The sequence below is a fragment of the Nomascus leucogenys genome, chromosome 14, assembly GCF_006542625.1.
Source record: "Nomascus leucogenys isolate Asia chromosome 14, Asia_NLE_v1, whole genome shotgun sequence".
Classification (NCBI taxonomy): Eukaryota; Metazoa; Chordata; class Mammalia; order Primates; family Hylobatidae; genus Nomascus; species Nomascus leucogenys.
Window position 1 is genome coordinate 64588833 of NC_044394.1, and position 17704 is coordinate 64606536.

A 17704-nucleotide genomic window follows, 5' to 3' on the forward strand; every position below is an offset into this window, starting at 1 on the left:
AGACTTTGAGGCTGGAGAAACCCAGGATCACAAATATTACACAAGCAGAATCCGGACAAGAGTGACATGGAATGACTAATGTTATGAGAGATTCTCTGGGCTTGCAGATCAAAATAAAGTTAGTAGTAATCATACTATAAAGAAGCTCTTATAAAAATAATTTTTCTCTGTAGCTAGTCGAACTGATCTCTTCACATGATGGAGAAAAAGCTGGCTCATTTCACTCACTGCCTTCCCAGAACCATCTTGCCTTCTTGTCTACATGACTTTCTTTTTGCCAGTGAAAGTGCCTCTCTCTTTCCTATTCTAATCTTGCCCAGGGCTTAAGGTCCAGCTAATTTTCTCTTTCCTCTGTGACTTGACTTCCCAAAGGCAACATCTTTTCCTCTTCTGAGCAACTTAGTCGTTGAGAGTGCTAATTTCTGCACAGTTTTTGGTATTGTTCTGATCTTGTGTTCTGGTCTATTCCCCTGTATTAGGAGCTCTTTGATGGTGAGAATCGTGGCTATCACTTTTCATGTGTTCCCCACAGTGACCAACAGGACGCCTCACATCTAAGGGATGTGTATTTTACAGTTGCAGGATATTGATGCCAGAAGGGATACAGATCCCACATGTTGCCCTTCTGCTCACAGAATGGGGCAACCAAGCCTCCCACACGTGTCTGTAACAACTGCAGTTACAATCTTGAACATGACTCTTTCCCCTGGGGGTAGGATTGTCAGATTCAACACATAAAAATACAGGATGCCCAGTTAATGTGAATTTTAGGTAAACAATCATTTTTAAAGAATAAATATATATGCACTTTTTTTAAGTTTAAAAGTTTAAAATGTCATCTGCTGCTGCATTTGCACAAGTCACCCCATTCACCCTACCCTAATCCTAGCCCTATTGGATCCTGTCTTTATTTAAATTTTTGATATTATATTTTCAACATGGGTTTATTTGCATTAGTTTTGATTTTAAAAATATTACATTAGGTCGGGCGTGGTGGCTCATGCCTGTAATACTAGCACTTAGGGAGGCTGAGGTGGGTGGATCACAAGGGCAGGAGTTTGAGACCAGCCTGGCCAATATGGTGAAACCCCGTCTCTACTAAAAATACAAAAAAATTAGCTGGACATGGTGACAGGCATCTGTAATCCCAGCTACTCAGGAGCCTGAGGCAGGAGAATTGCTTGAACCTGGGAGGCAGAGGTTGCAGTGAGCCAAGATTGTGCCACTGCGCTTCAGCCTGGGTGACAGAGGAAGACTCTGTCTCAGAAAAAAAAAAAAAAGTATATATTACATTAAGATATTATTTATCTTGATGACTGAGTTCCTTTGTGCCATCTTAAATTTTACATCTAAATTATACTCCCTCTCTCCCTCTTCACTCTCTTCACACCAGTCCCAGGCCCATTTGATCCTCATTCTTCTCATCTGAAAAATGGTTGTACAGATATGGCACTGGCAGGATGGAATAAGCCCAGAGTCTGGCATTTACATTCACTCAGTAATTATTTTGTGTATCTAAAGTGTCTCAATTTTTTTCTTTTACTTTGAAAAGTTTAGTAATCGATCCTCTATCTGTTGCAGCCAAGTTTTAAACTAAACTTATAATTTTTAATTTTTGAAAGTAAGTTTTTTATTCTAATAAATGAAAAGGCCATAGGAAATTATGATTTTCAGAATGATCATGGTCCGGAGCCCCACAAAGGTGCCCTGTATTTTGATGGCAGACAACCTATTTGCAAGGAGAGAACCAAACAGAAAGGGAATAGCCTTTGGCTGCTGAATTTGTGGCAGATCTGAACTTGGGAGAGGCAGAGCATTGAAGTCACACTCACTGCCCAACCACATTCCCTTGAAAGATAGAGCAGCACGTTATTCTTCTCCATATACTTTTGTTTTCTTGGAGCTATTTGTAGGCTGATATTTCAAAGTTGTAAAATGTTAGCCACTGTATTTTAAGCTCTTTCTACTTACAAACCTTAGTGTCTACATCTGAAAGAGTGAGTGTGTGAGTTTAGGGAGTGGGAAAGGATGATGGGGAATTGTAGGCTTTTAGAAGACTAAAAATATATGCACATATGCCTTGCTTTGGGCTTTTTAATGAAAACCCTATAGGGCTGTGCATCAGACATTTGTTCAGAAAAAATAGTTAATTAAGCAAGTGGCAGAGAAGAGTGACTACTTTAAACCCAGCTATGGAGAGCTGGTATGTATGTATCCGCTTTATGCTTCCCAGATTTTGCCATGGAAAGAGAACATTTAGAAACCTGTTGGATGGTAATTTTTATGCATTGCCAAATCATGTTATCCCATTAGGCACAACTTAAGATCTGGGATCTCATTTTATCATATAAGCAAATTACTACAGAGACCTACATGATTTTATAGAGACTGAATAGGCCACAATAATTGACTTGCCACTAGCACCATAAATGAATCAATCTGTAGTGTTTGACTAAAGTTTAGATAATTTAATCAATTTGACAAGGTTTTTGAAAACATTTGTCTTTTAAGGGGAAGATAATTGTCATCCATAAAGTTTATAGAGCTTTGCATCCATGGGAATCTTGTTGCTCTTTTAAAAAGACAATGGGGATTCTTTTCTGTTGAGTTTTAATTGTTTTTTTGTACCCACCAAAAAAAGAAGAAAAAGCAAAGAAATAGGAAGCTAGTGAAACTTCCAAGTGAATAATTTATTAAAGAACACTTTTTTTTTCTCTACCTCTGCCTGTTATAGTCATAAAGGAAATTTTCCTCATGACCTCAAGCTGTGGGTTGCTTATTATCACTTTTAGCATTCCACTACGTGACAGAGCAGAGATTGGCAATACTGTATTTTCTAGGAAAGCATCTCTTTTGAATTTGATACAGAAGTTGCAATATGGCTTAAAAAATATTGGTATAAAATTCTGAATTCTGGTGATTTACTTAAAATCCTTTTTGATTTAGTTTTTATTATCTCAATTATCTTCTGTTCAGAAATGTGCCTACACAATATAGACACACAAAGCATTTGTATTTGAAGGCAAAAACAAAACATCCTTGTTATATTTACTTAACTGCTAAGCATCTGGAGGAGGGATGAAAACACAGATTTGTGTGGAGTTGAATATGGACATATGTGTAACCATCCTGAGAACGTATTGATTTTTATCAATTTTAATTATTATTTCAGGAAAAACCAACTTTAGAGACCAAATCATGTTATAGTTATGTATTGAAAATAATCTTTTTAAAAAATTGTTTGAATTTAACATCGCATGTTTTCCTGATTTTTTTTAATTTTTAATGTCTCTAACATTGAATATGCTAAATCAGAAATTATTTCTCTTTTCTTCATAGACTGGAAGGAAAGAAAAAGGAGATCCTCTCAACATTGCGATTGATAAGATGACTAAGAAAACAAGAGATCTAAGGAGACAGGTACTATTTTTTATTTTTACTTTAAGTCCCTGATATGTAGTAGTGGTTTCCAACAATATCCTTTTCCAGGGTGTCTTCTTGGAGATGACGATGAGGTTGTTATTCTTTATAACATCTGCATATACAAATAAAAACCCCATTTTATCGGCAAGGTAGAGATTGCTGGGCAGAGATGAGCCAGTTGCAAGCAAGGAGACAATTCCTGAGCAGGCGGCTTCTCACTGCCCAGATCCAATCTGTCCCAGTGGAGACTGGATGAATTCACTACTTCTACATCTGGTCTTTAGTTTTCCAAATCCAGGTATGCCAAGAGCCTGTCTCTGATCTTTGCTGGTTCTTACTTATCAAACTCCCGGGAATTTAGTGATAAGCCAGAATGCTAATGGTTAATGAGAAATACAACTCTTAATCTGATGGGTTAATTAAGGTCTCTTGGCCAGTGTATTCCCTTGGGAACATAAATCTAGGAGAATGTTTGCTTATCAGATGGTTGTTTGGGAAGCAGGGAATAAAATGGCTAATGACATCATTAGTTTGATGGGTCTATTTTTCTTAATAGGGAGAAATCTCCAGTCAGGGCCCTTTTTCTCCTTGAAAGTGTTGTGTGAACACTGGTAAATGTTGCCTTAGAACCCTGATTTTGTATGTGGCCATGATGAACTCCTCTTTCTTTGGTAGTACTATTTCTCTGAAAGAGATTATACCACCCACTGATTTATAATAAAACCCCCTCTTCTTGATTTCTGCCCAGGAGAGCAGAATCCTGTCTCCTGCTGTAGCTTCGGCTATGTCCATCTCATTCACTAATTGTTGATTGTGACAGCCAGCTAAAACCAACCACTGCCATGGCAGCACCTGCTGTATTTTCTGCAGCTGAAACAATTGGGTTAGCATGGCCACATCCAGCATTTGCTCCTGCAGTGTGTAAAGTACAAACAAAATTAGCAAGAGGCTTGGGCAAGAATGGCCAAGCAGCAACTTGGAAATGATTTGAATGAGAGGAACCCACCACTTCTGATGACTGCAGGGGAGCTTCTTGGCTTTTATCAAGACATCACCTGAAGGTGTAGACACACTTGATCTGGTGTCCTTCAGAAGATATCACAATTATTTCTGGAATATGAATATTCTAGCTCCCCAGCTAACAAACCTTTTGGGGGAAATATTCCCTTTTATTTTACTTTGAAATAAGGCAGAATACAACATTGTACTTTTAGGTATTAGTAACTAACAGCAAATGAATATATGGCCAGGTCTCTATCTCTTTGCTCTCTTAGACCATCTCTACATATCCCCATTTGATATGAAATTATATGGGTGGCAGGAATTGGGATGGAGATTAGTTGAAAACACTGAATCAGATATCAGAGCCCTTGGTTTTAGTGTTAGCTCTGCCGCTAAACTGGCAGCATGATTGTGGATCCTTCATCTCTTGGTCTTATAAAAGTAAGGAGCCAAACTAGATCTGTGAACTCTTTTTTTTTTTGTTAAGCTGTATAAGATTTTATGAGTCTAAGGGATATTCTCATTCCTATGTCAGAGGTCCCAATGACTGATAATCACAGATTTTTAAAAGCAGTAGGAGGACATCTCCAGGTCTTGCCTTTGGCTAGATTGTCAACCAGGTAAAATTCATGAACTGGGACTTCCCATCTTCCTGATCCCTTGGTCTCTGTAGTGATTACATTTTTTTACATTCAAGAACAAGCCCCTTCAGCTCTTTTCAATCATGGACCAATCATAGCAGGATTATTATTATTATTACTAGAAAGGAATGAAAAAGTAATTTTTACTCTTGTGTTACAATTCCTGGAAAGGGCTGACTCTTTTTAGCAGAGGACAGTGGTAAAATTTGAAGGTGAAAAATGGTGGTGTAATTTTAAATGCTTAGGTGACAAGCTCCTTAGAGAGCTACCTGTAAGATGGCAGTGGAAGGAATGTGTCCTTCCCTGAAATTATTCCATGTATGTTATTTTTTTCCCTTACCTTTCTTCAAAATATAGAGGAATAAGGATAAAAGGAGAATTGTTTCATGGTATTAAGATCCAACAGTTATGGCATAATTTCATACCATATCCATGAATTTGGTTGAAACATCTTTCTCTTCTCCAATCTGCCTTTCCAAAACGATGATGGTCCCCATCTGTCAGTTTCATCCCTGCCCATATGTTGAGATATTTTTGTCTTTCCTCTCATCTCTTTGCCTCCCCATGTACACCTGTAGTGGCACAAAAGCTTCTCTGATCTAAATTGAACCTACCTAGCACTGGGGCAGATGCAACATGCAATGACTAATTTGTTTGGCCCAGGTAGGTCATAAGCTTAGATTTGGGTAACTAGTAATTAGATTAACAAGATGTTACCTGGGTTTCTGATAGCCCCTCCACAATAGCGGCTCAGAGAATGCTAATGGCTCAAACAAATGTATACTGCTGAGATACTTTCTATTCTTTCAATTACAGATAAATGTATGCTAGAGCAGATTCTAAAAGAGAACCCTCAGTGATCATGTCCACTTCCCTGTACACATGTATTCCTTTGTATAATATTTAGAGAGATCGAATCTCATTCGGGAAAAAGGTGAAATCAAATATTTTAGTTTATAAAAAATATTTCTAGTGACATTCATGACGTCCCGCTCTTTCAGTCTCCTGCCTCCTCCTCGTAGCCCTAAGTTTGGGCAGTGCTTTTCAGAAGGGTGACCCTGGAGGCTTGAAAAGTTGTAGCCACCAAACTGAAAAGAAATAATGTCAATCATGATCATTATCTTGGACTTTCTTAATGAAAGAAAGTGGAATTACACTTGTAGATACTTAAAGAAATCAAGATTAATTGAATATAAAGGATTTTGGTTTAAGTGGAATTTTCAGGTAAGTAGAACTCCTGTCTTGAGGCAACATATCCCAAGGAACTGGGGCATTATAAATGGTGAAAAAGATTATAGAGAAACAAAGGTATCATTTAAAACTGATTAACATGAATCCATCTTGCCAGTCAAACCCATGACAGGGAGCAGTGGTAGAGCAGAATCCTCCTAAGGAGTATTTTGTTTAGAATCAAAAATGGATTTAGGGGATGATAACTGCCAGCTTTAAGCATTGTGTTCTCATTTTAAAGCTGTGGGCACACAGCAGGCCCCGCATGTGAGCTATTGTCACTGCTGTGATTCTGGAATCAGCCCAGTGTGGAAACAATAGCTCTTGGCTGATGCCCCTTCTGGGTTCCTAGTGGCCCACATGGTCTGTTCATCCCCCAGAGAAGACACAGTCAGTGTCTGCCAGCTGCACCCCTATTCCCTTTTGCTCTGTGCCACCTGTGAACTATTCTAGGTAGGATCTCTTAATTTTTCCTACAGTTACAGGGATGCTAGTTGATTCTGAATATTATTTTTGTACTTTTGTTAGTCCCCGTTTTTTCCAAGTTGGTAAATCAGCACCCAGACATTTCTCTCTGAGAAGCTAATAAATAATATCTATGACATTACAATGTTGCTAAACTTAGCAACTCTTTCACTCCCAAAACAAATCAAAGGCCTAATTCTTATTCCTTCACCCTTACTAGCCACCACAATGATTCCAGCAATGAGATTTAGTGAGTGTCAACCTGACAAAGGTCTCAATTTCTATTGTTACAATCAAAACATTTTTAACAACAAAAATTTATATATAGAATGCTTTTACATTAGAATGAGTACTTAGAATAGTAATATAACAAGGCATTAAAAATCAATAAGCAAAACATGTTATTGGATGGAATGTTTAAAGGCTGATTCATTAATATTGTGTCTCCAAGTAGTACTACAGAAAAATCTTCCAAGATTAATAAAAAACAGTTACAACTAAAAAATTCCTTAGCTGTCTCCTTTTTGACCCAATTCCTTATGTACAAACTCTGGCTGAAGGTGAACAGTTACCATGGAGAGCTTGTAAAATCACTGTCCATAAAATGTAAACTAATTTATAACCCACTTGTATTAAGTCCTTGCGAGGTGCCTGGAACTGTTCTAAGTTATCTCCACGTATTGACCACATTTAATCCACACACTAGCTCTAAAAGATTGTCACCATGCTCATTTTACAGATGAGGATGTGAAGCCAAGTACTGTACCTGATATGGTTTGGCTGTTTCCCTACCCATTCATCTCGAATTTTAGCTCCCATAATTCCCATATGTCATGGGAGGGACCTGGTAGGAGGTAATTGAATCATGGGGGCAGGTCCTTCCCATGCCATTCTTGTGATAGTGAATAAGTCTCACAAGACTTGATGGTTTTATAAAGGGGAGTTCCCCTGCACATGCTCTCTTGCCTGCCGCCATGTATGATGTGACTTTGCTCTTCCTCCACCTTCCTCCATGGTTGTGCGGCCTCCCCAACCTTGTGGAATTGTGAATCAATTAAGCCTATTTCCTTTATAAATTACCCAGTCTCAGGTATGTTTTTATTAGAAGCGTGAGAACAGATCAGTACAGCACCCATGGCCATATAGGGTGTGGACGTATGGAAGTTGCAGCCAGGCAATCTGGCTGTAGGGTCTTGTACTCATAAATTTTACTCCATCCTGCCTCTCCATAGAACCAGCATATGCATGTGGGTCAACCATATACTAATGCACTCTGGGAAATGCATGTGGGGAAGAAGGAAGGTTCACATAAATATGTAGAAGTGCTTTGAGGTTTTGAGAAGCACATCTACAACTCTAAGATTTGGAACTGGTGGCACGAATGCACTGTGAAAAGAAAAAAAAACAACTATAGTAAATGTCAAAAACATGGTTCTTGTTTGTGATATATCATCTCTTGGGTCTCCAGCTGTTATGGTTCACTGGATTCTCTTTTAAAAAAGTGCAATTATGTTTAGGTATCTGGCTTCTCAAAACATGAATTAGAGACTTTCCAGAATAATTACAGAAAAAAGAGAATGTTAAGGCATTCTATTCTTTTTCTCACATCTGCTCATGATAGGGCCGATTATTTTTAAGTTCATTGTAAAAAAAACATTTTTAAATCATTTATTTCTGGATTTGAATCTGTTTTTCTTCATAAGGATATGAGGCTATCTAGATGGCAACAAAATATATTACAGAATATTGAGTTCCTCCAAGTGTTAAGGTTTGTGTTCTATAAACTGAAACCCTACATAATTGCTAACAATCCCTGGAGTTTGGAGTCTAGGTCAGATTATCAAGCTGCTGTGGAAACATGGAGATCAGAAAGTGATCATGCAGCAAATGGGATTTGAAATACAAGAAACATGAACCCAGAGACAGCTAAATAGAAATGGGATCAGAGGCTGGGCATGGTGGCTTGTGCCTGTAATCCTAACACTTTGGGAGGTCGAGACAGGAGGATCACTTGAAGGCAGGAGCTCAAGACCAGCCTGACCAACATGGTGAAACTCTGTCTCTGCTAAAAATACAAAAAAAAAAAAAAAAAAAAATTCACCCGGCATGGTGACACATGCCTGTAATCCCAGCTACTTGGGAGGCTGAGGCAGGAGGATTGCTTGAGCCCAGGAGGTGGAGGTTGCAATGAGTCGAGATCACATCCCTGCACTCCAGCCTGGGTAACACAGCAAGACTCTGTCTCAAAAAAAGAGAAAGAAAGAAATGGAATCAGAAACACCAAAAATTAGAATCAAAAATACCAGGAGGAGCAGAGCAGAGTAGGTAGTAGGCTGGAGTGCAATGGTGCGATCCCAACTCACTGCAACCTTCACCTCCCGGGCTAAAGTGATCCTCTTGCCTCAGGATCCCAAGTAGCTGGGATTACAAGCATGTGCCACCACACCTGGCTAATTTTTTTTTTTTTTTTTTGTACTTTTAGCAGAGACAGAGTTTCACCTTGTTGTCCAGGTTGGTCTCAAACTCCTGACCTCAATACCATGAAAGGCCATCCTTCGGATGTATCCCTTGATGATGGGTAGTACATTCACGCTACCTCTACCTTAGGAAAATCCTGATAAAACAACCCTAAATGTCAGAGCACCATTTACTTATCACCTGGAAAATAGTCATTAGGCCAAGTCCAAAGTACATTATTTCATCAGTTGGAAACGGTTCTTGAAATATCATCTTGGGCTAGCTGTTCTTTTGTCAAGGTATTGTTCAATTCACAAAGTGGTTCAGTTTATTTCTATAAGGCAGCATATGGTTGGTTGTTCACACATTGGCTTGACACTAGCAAGTCTAGATCACACAAAGGAGCAAAGAGCCTAGTAGCTTGATCAACATTGTTTCATCAAATGGTACAATATACTGAGCAGAGGGATCTATAAAGTAAGTATGAACATGAAAACTCTAAATGAAGTAGAAGCTTCAACTACTAATTTATTCTTTTCTACTAATTTCTCTAGGTCCTAGAAATCAAGGAAAAGTGGGAAGGGAAGGAGTAAATAGCAATGACTGAGCCCCAAAACACCTTCCAGATAATGTCTGTGTTTGGTTCAATTCCCAACACCTTCTTCTATTTTTAGCAGAGAATAATACTATTAAGACTCGTGATCCTGAGACTGGAAGATCCACTGTAGGATTATGAAACAAAAATGCCATCACATTTTTCAGCATGAAATTCCTAAGCAGGGAAACTTAGAATATTTTCAACCATGGTGACTTAAATAACAAAGATTGTTTCATAGAATGCCCTTTCAGTTCACCAGAACATTCATTTTACTACACCCATCCTGGTTAAGTGAGGTTGGCCCATATTTGTTGTTGGAGGCTATGTTTAGACTGGGATTCTTATCCAAAACTGTCACTGAAAACGAGATAATTTTAGAGTGTGTGGTGCATCTACCATTATGGCCTGAATTGAGGTGTTTCTAGAGCTGATGATAACAGCTAATCGCCTTGATTCTGACTGAATGTACTCAGTGGATCTTTATAGTCAGCTTGTAGCCAAATATATCTGTTCCATTTGACCCCTCCTTGCTGAGGTTACCTTTTATTACCTGAAATGGCTTCTGGCATCATCTTTCCCAGGGGAAATTTCCTTCAGGACTGCTGATATTTCTTTATCTCCCCATTTCCCGAGGAGCCTGGACAAATCTGAAATTCAGAAAGTGAGTCATCTTCCTGCAGGCTCTGCCACGCCTGCTGTCGCCACCAGTCCTGGTGGGAGCCCGTTTGCTCCAGGATGTCCTCATGTTGTGTCTTCGTGATTCCCATGGATGCCACTGCTGATGGCTGAGGGAATTCAACATTGCTCTTTGCTTGGGTGGAAAATTGTGAAGAAGGTGATGTTCGTTTTAACAACACTCTGTTTACATTACATGCCCCTGACTCATCTTTGTCCTCTTTTTGAGCTGAATGAAATTTCCAGATTATCTTAAAACCAAACCTTCACCCCACCATGGCTCTACACAATTATGTGTTTCCCACTGTGATCCACTTTTCAAGACAGGGACAGTCCCATGCAACTCCTCCTTTTGTTATTCCTTAAATCTCCGTCAGTCATTCAATCCAATTGATACCACCTCCTAAATGCATTTTGAGTCCATTGCTCCTCTCCACTGCTATTGGCCCTAATCCACTGCTTTTCACACACAAAAAAATGGCCTTGGCTACAACCTCATAACCAGTATCCTAGACCCCAGCCCCCTGGTAACTCCTAGACCCTAGTTATGATTGCCCCAGCAGTATCATAAGCCAGTGTTTCCAGATCCTTCTGCCTTTGCACTTGTGTTGCTTCTGCCTGGAATGCTCCCACCACCCTTTTTGTTTTCTTCCAAGAAAACTCACATCTTTTCCTACCAGGCTTAGCTTAAATGTCACCTTATCATTACAACTTTATCCAATTCCTGTAAACAGGATTTATCCAGTAGACTCCCAGAGCATTTAAAAATATCTCTATCATGACACTTTTTGCAGTGGGTTTAAGTTGTTTATTTGTTTTTGCCAGTGCTCATGTCTTTCAAAGAAACAAAGGCTACTTTGTTTCTTCAGGTAATATCCTAGTGCCCAAAATAAAGTAAGCCTGCACCACACAGGTGCTGAAAGAGTGAAAAATCCCCTGTCTGTAGCCACTGCACCCAGGAAATATCTCAATCATCAACTTGCCTCCATTCTAAACTCACATGTCTCTGGTTCCATTGTCTCAAGGGCTAAAAATGCTAGTCTAAAAAGTTCACTTATATTTTGAGGATAATTTCCACAATTAATGAGGATATCCTAATCCAGTAGTTTCCTGTTACTCAGTTGGCTTGAGAAGACTTAGCTCAAGAGCAGCTAAAATGAACGTATTTGACTCCATTTTGGGAGATTCTGACTTCATGTACCTCTGGTGGCACCTTAAAATCTCTGTCATAACAAGCTTCCTACTTATTTCTGATATTCTCCCATGTTTGAATTCCACTGTCTTTGTTTCTGATAGATGGAACTTTCAGACCTCATCCCAGTCCCTCTGGTGCTATTTTTGAGGATTTGTGAGGCCTTCCAACTCTTCTCCAATCTCCTTGGCCTCTATTAGACCTTTCCACTTCACAGAGACAATACCTGTTTTCAGGGGCAGAAAATCCATGTTTGAGGCTTGTAAGAGATAGAAAAAAAAAACAGTGTTTTGCCACACACTCTCCTTAGCACAGTTTACCTCTAGTCACCAAAATGTATGCGGTATGATTTTCCCTCACTGACTAGTTCTTTGACACCAGCTGTCTGTCCTATAATTCAATTCTAACACTGTCTACCTGGAGATAACTTCAGATTCCATAGACTAAGGGCTCATTTTCACAAGACTGCTTCTACTTCAGATGCCAGTTGAAAGTAGTAGGTTGTCACCTATACTTCTGACTGACCAGCTATACATTGGGGGCTTCCCATTATCCCTCCCTCAGGTCCAATTAATTTGCTAGAGTGGCCCACAGAACTCAGGCAAACTGCATACTTTTACCTATTTATTATAAAGAATATACAGGTGAGCAGCCAAATGGAAGAGATGCATAGGATGAAGTATGTGGGAAGGGGCTCAGAGCTTCCATGCCCTCTCTGGGTACACCACCTTCCCTGTACTTCCATTTTTTTCAGCAACCAATAGATTTCCAAACTCTGTCCTTTTGAGTTTTTATGCATTGCATAGGCATGATTGATTAAGTCATTGGCCATCGGCAATTAACTCAACCTTCAGCTTCTCTCACCTCTCTGGAGGTTGGGGTGGGTGGGGCTGAAAGTTCTCACCTTCTAATCACATGGTTGGTTTCCCTTGCAAACAGCCTGGATCCTGGGGCTATCCAGGAGCCCATCAAAAATTGCCTCATTAGAATAAAAGATGCTGTCACCCAAGAAATTTCAGGGGCTTTAGAAGCTGTTTCCAATGTTACTACCTAGGAAATTACAAAGATTTTAAGAGTTCTGTGTCAGTTACTGGGGTTAAAGACCAAATATTAGAACAAAAGATTCTCCTAGTACCCCTTATCTACAAGGGTTTTAGGAACCAGGGCAGAGGTCTGAATGAGGGGTCCAGGAACCAGGGGCAATGGCCAATTTATATATTTCTATATTATATATTTATATAATTTATAATATATAAATTATGCTTAATATAAATTATATATTTATATAATTCTATATATTTATATATTTCTTATTATTTCACAAGGCTCCTCTCCTCTGGGCATAGGTTAGAAGTGAATGGTCTGATTGTTCACTGCTTCTCATTGTAGGGCTTGGAAAGATCTGTGCTTTCTGGAGCAGGGCCAGGACAAGGGTAAGGCAAGTGAGGCCCAGCCTCAGGTGCAAGATTTTAGGGGCTACCAAAAAGCTCAGTAATCAAAATAAATAATATTGTGTGCAACATTTTAAAAAATCAAAAATAATGCAGAAGTCCATGATGAACAAAACATCAACGTTGTAAATAAAGACAGGATCATCATAAATAAGATAGTGCAGTGTTGAGCCTTGTTGAAGCTGGAAGCAAAAGAAAAATCAGCAATACTGATTTTGTCTGTATTTACGATGTTACTGTTTTCTTCATCATGGATGAACCTCTTGTTAGTCCTGGCTCTGCTCCAGAGCCTCTATCTATCAAAATCTTTATTGCACCTGCTGTAGGAGAAAGTTCCCCAGCAAAGTCTCAATGTCAGATGGCTTTCTTTTTCCTTTCACAGTAGTGACAAAAGGGCTGGCTTTTAAATTTTATGAGATGACACCTTGGACTCCAGGTTTGAAGACCTATTTGAATTGCTATTGTCTTTTAGGTTGTCTTGTTCAAAATGCATTTCTTCTTGATGTTTATCACAGTGACATGGGCTTTTTATGGCACTCTGAAGTGCTTTAGAGAAAATGGAGAACACTTTAATACTGCTGATTTACTCTTTCAGGTCTACAGCAATTTCCTTACTGCCTAATTATAAGGCTCAGTTTAATTTACTCTACACATAATGTTTACTGATGCACATGTGGTGCCACATTTCAAGAAATTGTACCCAGAACAGGCATTTTTGTCATACTAGAGTATGGAAAATTCCCATTTAGTATGATATTGACTGTAGGTTTGTCATAAATGGCTGTTATTATTTTGAGGTATGTTCCATCGATACCTAGTTTATTGGGAGTTTTTAACATGAAAGGATGTTGAATTTTGTTGAAGGCGTTTCCTGCATCTATTGAGAGAGTGACGTGATGTTTGTCTTTAGTTCTGTTTATGTGATGAATTAGATTTATTAATTTGTGTATGTTGAACCAGCCTTGCAACCTGGGGATGAGGCTGACTTGGTGGTAGTGGATAAACTTTTTAATGTTCTACTTTGTTTGGTTTGCCAGTATTTTATTGAGGATTTTTTGCATTGATATTCATCAGGGATATTGGACTGAAGTTTTCTTTTTGTATTATATCCCTGCTAGGTTTTGGTATCAGGATGATACTGGCCTCACAAAATGGGGGTGTATGTATCCAGGAATTTATCCATTTCTTCTAGATTTTCTAGTTCGTTTGCATAGGTGTTTATAGTGTTCTCTGATGGTTGTTTGTATTTCTGTGGGGTCAGTGGTGATATCCCCTTTATCGTTTTTTATTGTGTCTATTGGATTCTTCTCTATTTTGTTCATTTTTGGTCTAGCTAGTGGTTGATTTTATTAATTTTTTCAAAAAAACACAGCTCCTGGATTTGTTGATTTTCCCATTATATAGAGAAAAAATAGTAATATATGTAATTCTCTCAACAAAGAATGTTCCCCAATGAGGGGGGAAATATCACATATCTTCTTAACTTGAAGAAGGTTACAGTCTCTTTGAACACTTATTTTAAAAGCAGACTAGTAAGTATGTGGTTACATGTGTCTAATGATTTTTGGTTACCCCCAAAATGAGCAGATGGGTAGGAGTTGGGGAAAGGAGAGAGAGGAAAAATAGTACTATTTTGTGGACTTATTTCTCAACTATCTTTGAAAAGGAGCTATTGATTCAGAAATCATGGGTTCATAGTTTCTTAGGGCTGGAAGGGACACTATGGGTCTTCCCAGGGCAAGAGGTCTTTCTTCAGGAATATTCAGATGCCTTTTGTTTACCTCAGCTTTAAAGATGGGAGCTAATTCCTTCGTTACAGCAGTTGGTACAATTATTGGGTAATTTTACTTGTTAGAAAATTGAGTTAAGATCAGTGATTTTGTAATTATCAGCCATTATGTTGATTTTGTGCTACAAAACTGATTTCTCTTCCTATGTGTAAGCCCCAGATAAAAACTTCAGTAAAGAACTCTACTTAGAGTTCCAGAGACCTACAAATATTAAACATTATTGCATTCAAAGCCATGGCTTCACCAACAATTGCCTTGCCTTATCGTAGCTATGAGTGCTAAGAATGGTTAGGCTTAGGAACTGGGCATGTCTCTGGTCACTGAGATAACTGAAATAATCAGCTATCTTGATCATCTGATCTATTACTCCTGTTTGTACCTGGTTATGTATGAAGGTCAGAAAAGTAAAGCTGTCCACTGAGACTGACAGTTTTTTAGTGTCCATTCTTTACTTGATTCTTTACTGACGATCCCTTCAATTCTTCAGAGAGATATTACTATCAAAAAGATTTTTTTTTCAGAGTAGAGTATTGAAATCCCAATAATAAGATTAAATTTCTTGCTGATATAAAGCTCATAAGTTAGAAAACCCCAGTGGGCTGACTCTGAAGCCTGTCCTTTTAATGACTGTGGTTGTTAAAGTTTGTACACTTTGCTCTTAGTTTATAGCTTTTATTAAAATTCTTTAATGGGAAGAGCATAAGGTAAATATCAATTATTAAAGAGACCTGAGTTTCTCTGTAATAATTATAATAATAGGCTTCCTGTTTAATAGAATCACCATTTCTTTCTTCCTTAAGCCATTCATATCTGTGTCCAGCTCCATGCCAGAAACTGAACTGTGAATAGGATTTTGATAATTATTATTCTAATTAATCGTAAGGGAAAAAAGTTAAGGACTTTCATTTTAGCTGGGGGAATATCTGATTAAATGCATATCAGGAGACTAGCAGACTTGCCTGGTGTATTCAGTGAGAAATGGTTGAATGGATTATACTTGAGCATTCCAGGATTAAAGGAGGACCATTTGTCCTGAGGAGTTTGAGGATATGGGTGGATTTTTCTCTTTGATCCAACCATAAATGTCAGAAGTTTGGGTGATTAATCAGTCCCAGACCCATCCTCTTTCCTTCTATAATTTCTTAGTTTTTCACAAATGCATCAATCCTGTTTAACTGTTAAGGGCAGGACTTCTGGATTTTTATTTGATTCCTTCAATTTCAACAAGGATCAGTTCTTAAGTGGTAGCTACAGTATGAGTTGCAACTTTCTAAAGGGGGTGACTGTAAAGCTAAAAAAGCACCTTTGGGCCACGCGCGGTGGCTCACACCTGTAATGCCAGCACTTTGGGAGGCCAAGGTGGGTGGATCACAAGGTCAGGAGATCGAGAACATCTTGGCCAACAGGGTGAAACCCCATCTCTACTAAAAATACAAAAATTAGCTGGACATGGTGGCTTGCGCCTGTATTCCCAGGACAATCGCTTGAACCCGGGAGGTGGAGGTTACAGTGAGTCGAGATCGCACCACTGCACTCCAGCCTGGGCGACAAGAGCAAAATTCCTTCTTGAAAAAAAAAAAAAAAAAATGCACCTTTGAGCAAGGCTGGGAAACCAGAGAAATGGGAGCGGGAGGATGCTGAGTTCCAAGGGCAGGGAGAAGTCAGCACTAATGGACTCTGAGCAGACTTCCTTCAGCCCCTCCTTTGAAATACAAAAGCTTAGATCAATGTGGCCCTGAGGCTGTATCTATAGATACCAAATTAACTAGTTAGAAGGGGATGGCTGGGCTCGGTGGCTCACACCTGTAATCCCAGCACTTTGGGAGGCCGAGGCAGGCAGATCACGAGGTCAGGGGATCAAGACCATCCTGACTAACACGGTGAAACCCCGTCCCTACTAAAAATACAAAAAATTAGCCAGGCATGGTGGTGGGTGCCTGTAGTCCCAGCTACTCAGGGGGCTGAGCCAGGAGAATCGCTTGAACCCCAGGAGGCAGAGGTTGCAGTAAGCCAAGATTGCGCCACTGCACTCCAGCCTGGGCAACAGAGAGAGACTCCATCTCAAAAAAAAAAAAAAGAAAGGGGATAACTTGTGACTGATCAAGTAGGCATTGTGTCACAAGTTGCCATAGCAACCAGCTTGCCTGCTGCTCTGGGTGCATTCTCTATGTGTTTGGGCAGTCTGTGGAAGTACCCGTGATACTGTTGCCAAATCAGCAGGAAACTCATGATTTAGGGTCCAGTCCAGGTCAGAACACCTACATTAAGCAGGCCAGCCAACCCAACTAGATACAACTTCTACTCTTCCATGTAACTTTCCCCTTCCTTCCTTGCCTCAAAGCTTATATTAGAAAAGGAATTTCTTAGGGACCACTAGAATAACCTTTGCTTTCTAGCAGACTATGAGGCAAAGAAATAACAAAAGTCATTTGGTCAAATACCAGTCACACTGATCACCTGGGGGCTCTTAGAGGCCACAGTTAGCCTCCTCAGTTCTCTTCTTAAGGAGGTAGCTTCTGGACACAGCAGATGCTTGGTTATAAGTAAGCAGTGGGTAAATGGAGCTTGAAATAGCCAGAGATTGCAGTAGAAACTTATGTATAGAGTGAGAGGCATGTAAGACTAAAATCCACTGATGAAACCATCTAGAACAGACATCATCAGCCAATTACTATCTCTGTCCCAAACTTAGCCCTCTGATTATATAATGTTGTATTGACTGCTTTTGTGCTACAACTGCAGACTTGAGTAGTCATGACAGATACTAACTGGCTCACAAA

General features: G+C 39.3%; 1 protein-coding gene across 10 annotated transcripts in view; it reads left to right on the plus strand.

Moving 5' to 3' along the window:
- CTNNA2 (catenin alpha 2) overlaps nucleotides 1-17704 on the plus strand; it is a 1208900-nt gene that overhangs the window by 947961 nt on the left and 243235 nt on the right. For 9 of the 10 annotated variants that reach the window (XM_030827614.1, XM_030827615.1, XM_030827616.1 and 6 more), the window contains one exon: nucleotides 3340-3420. In XM_030827614.1, coding sequence (XP_030683474.1) covers nucleotides 3340-3420 — 81 coding nt within the window. Of the gene's footprint in view, nucleotides 1-103; nucleotides 119-3339; nucleotides 3421-17704 lie in introns of those variants that run through there. The other variant, XM_030827620.1, reaches the window with a different exon arrangement.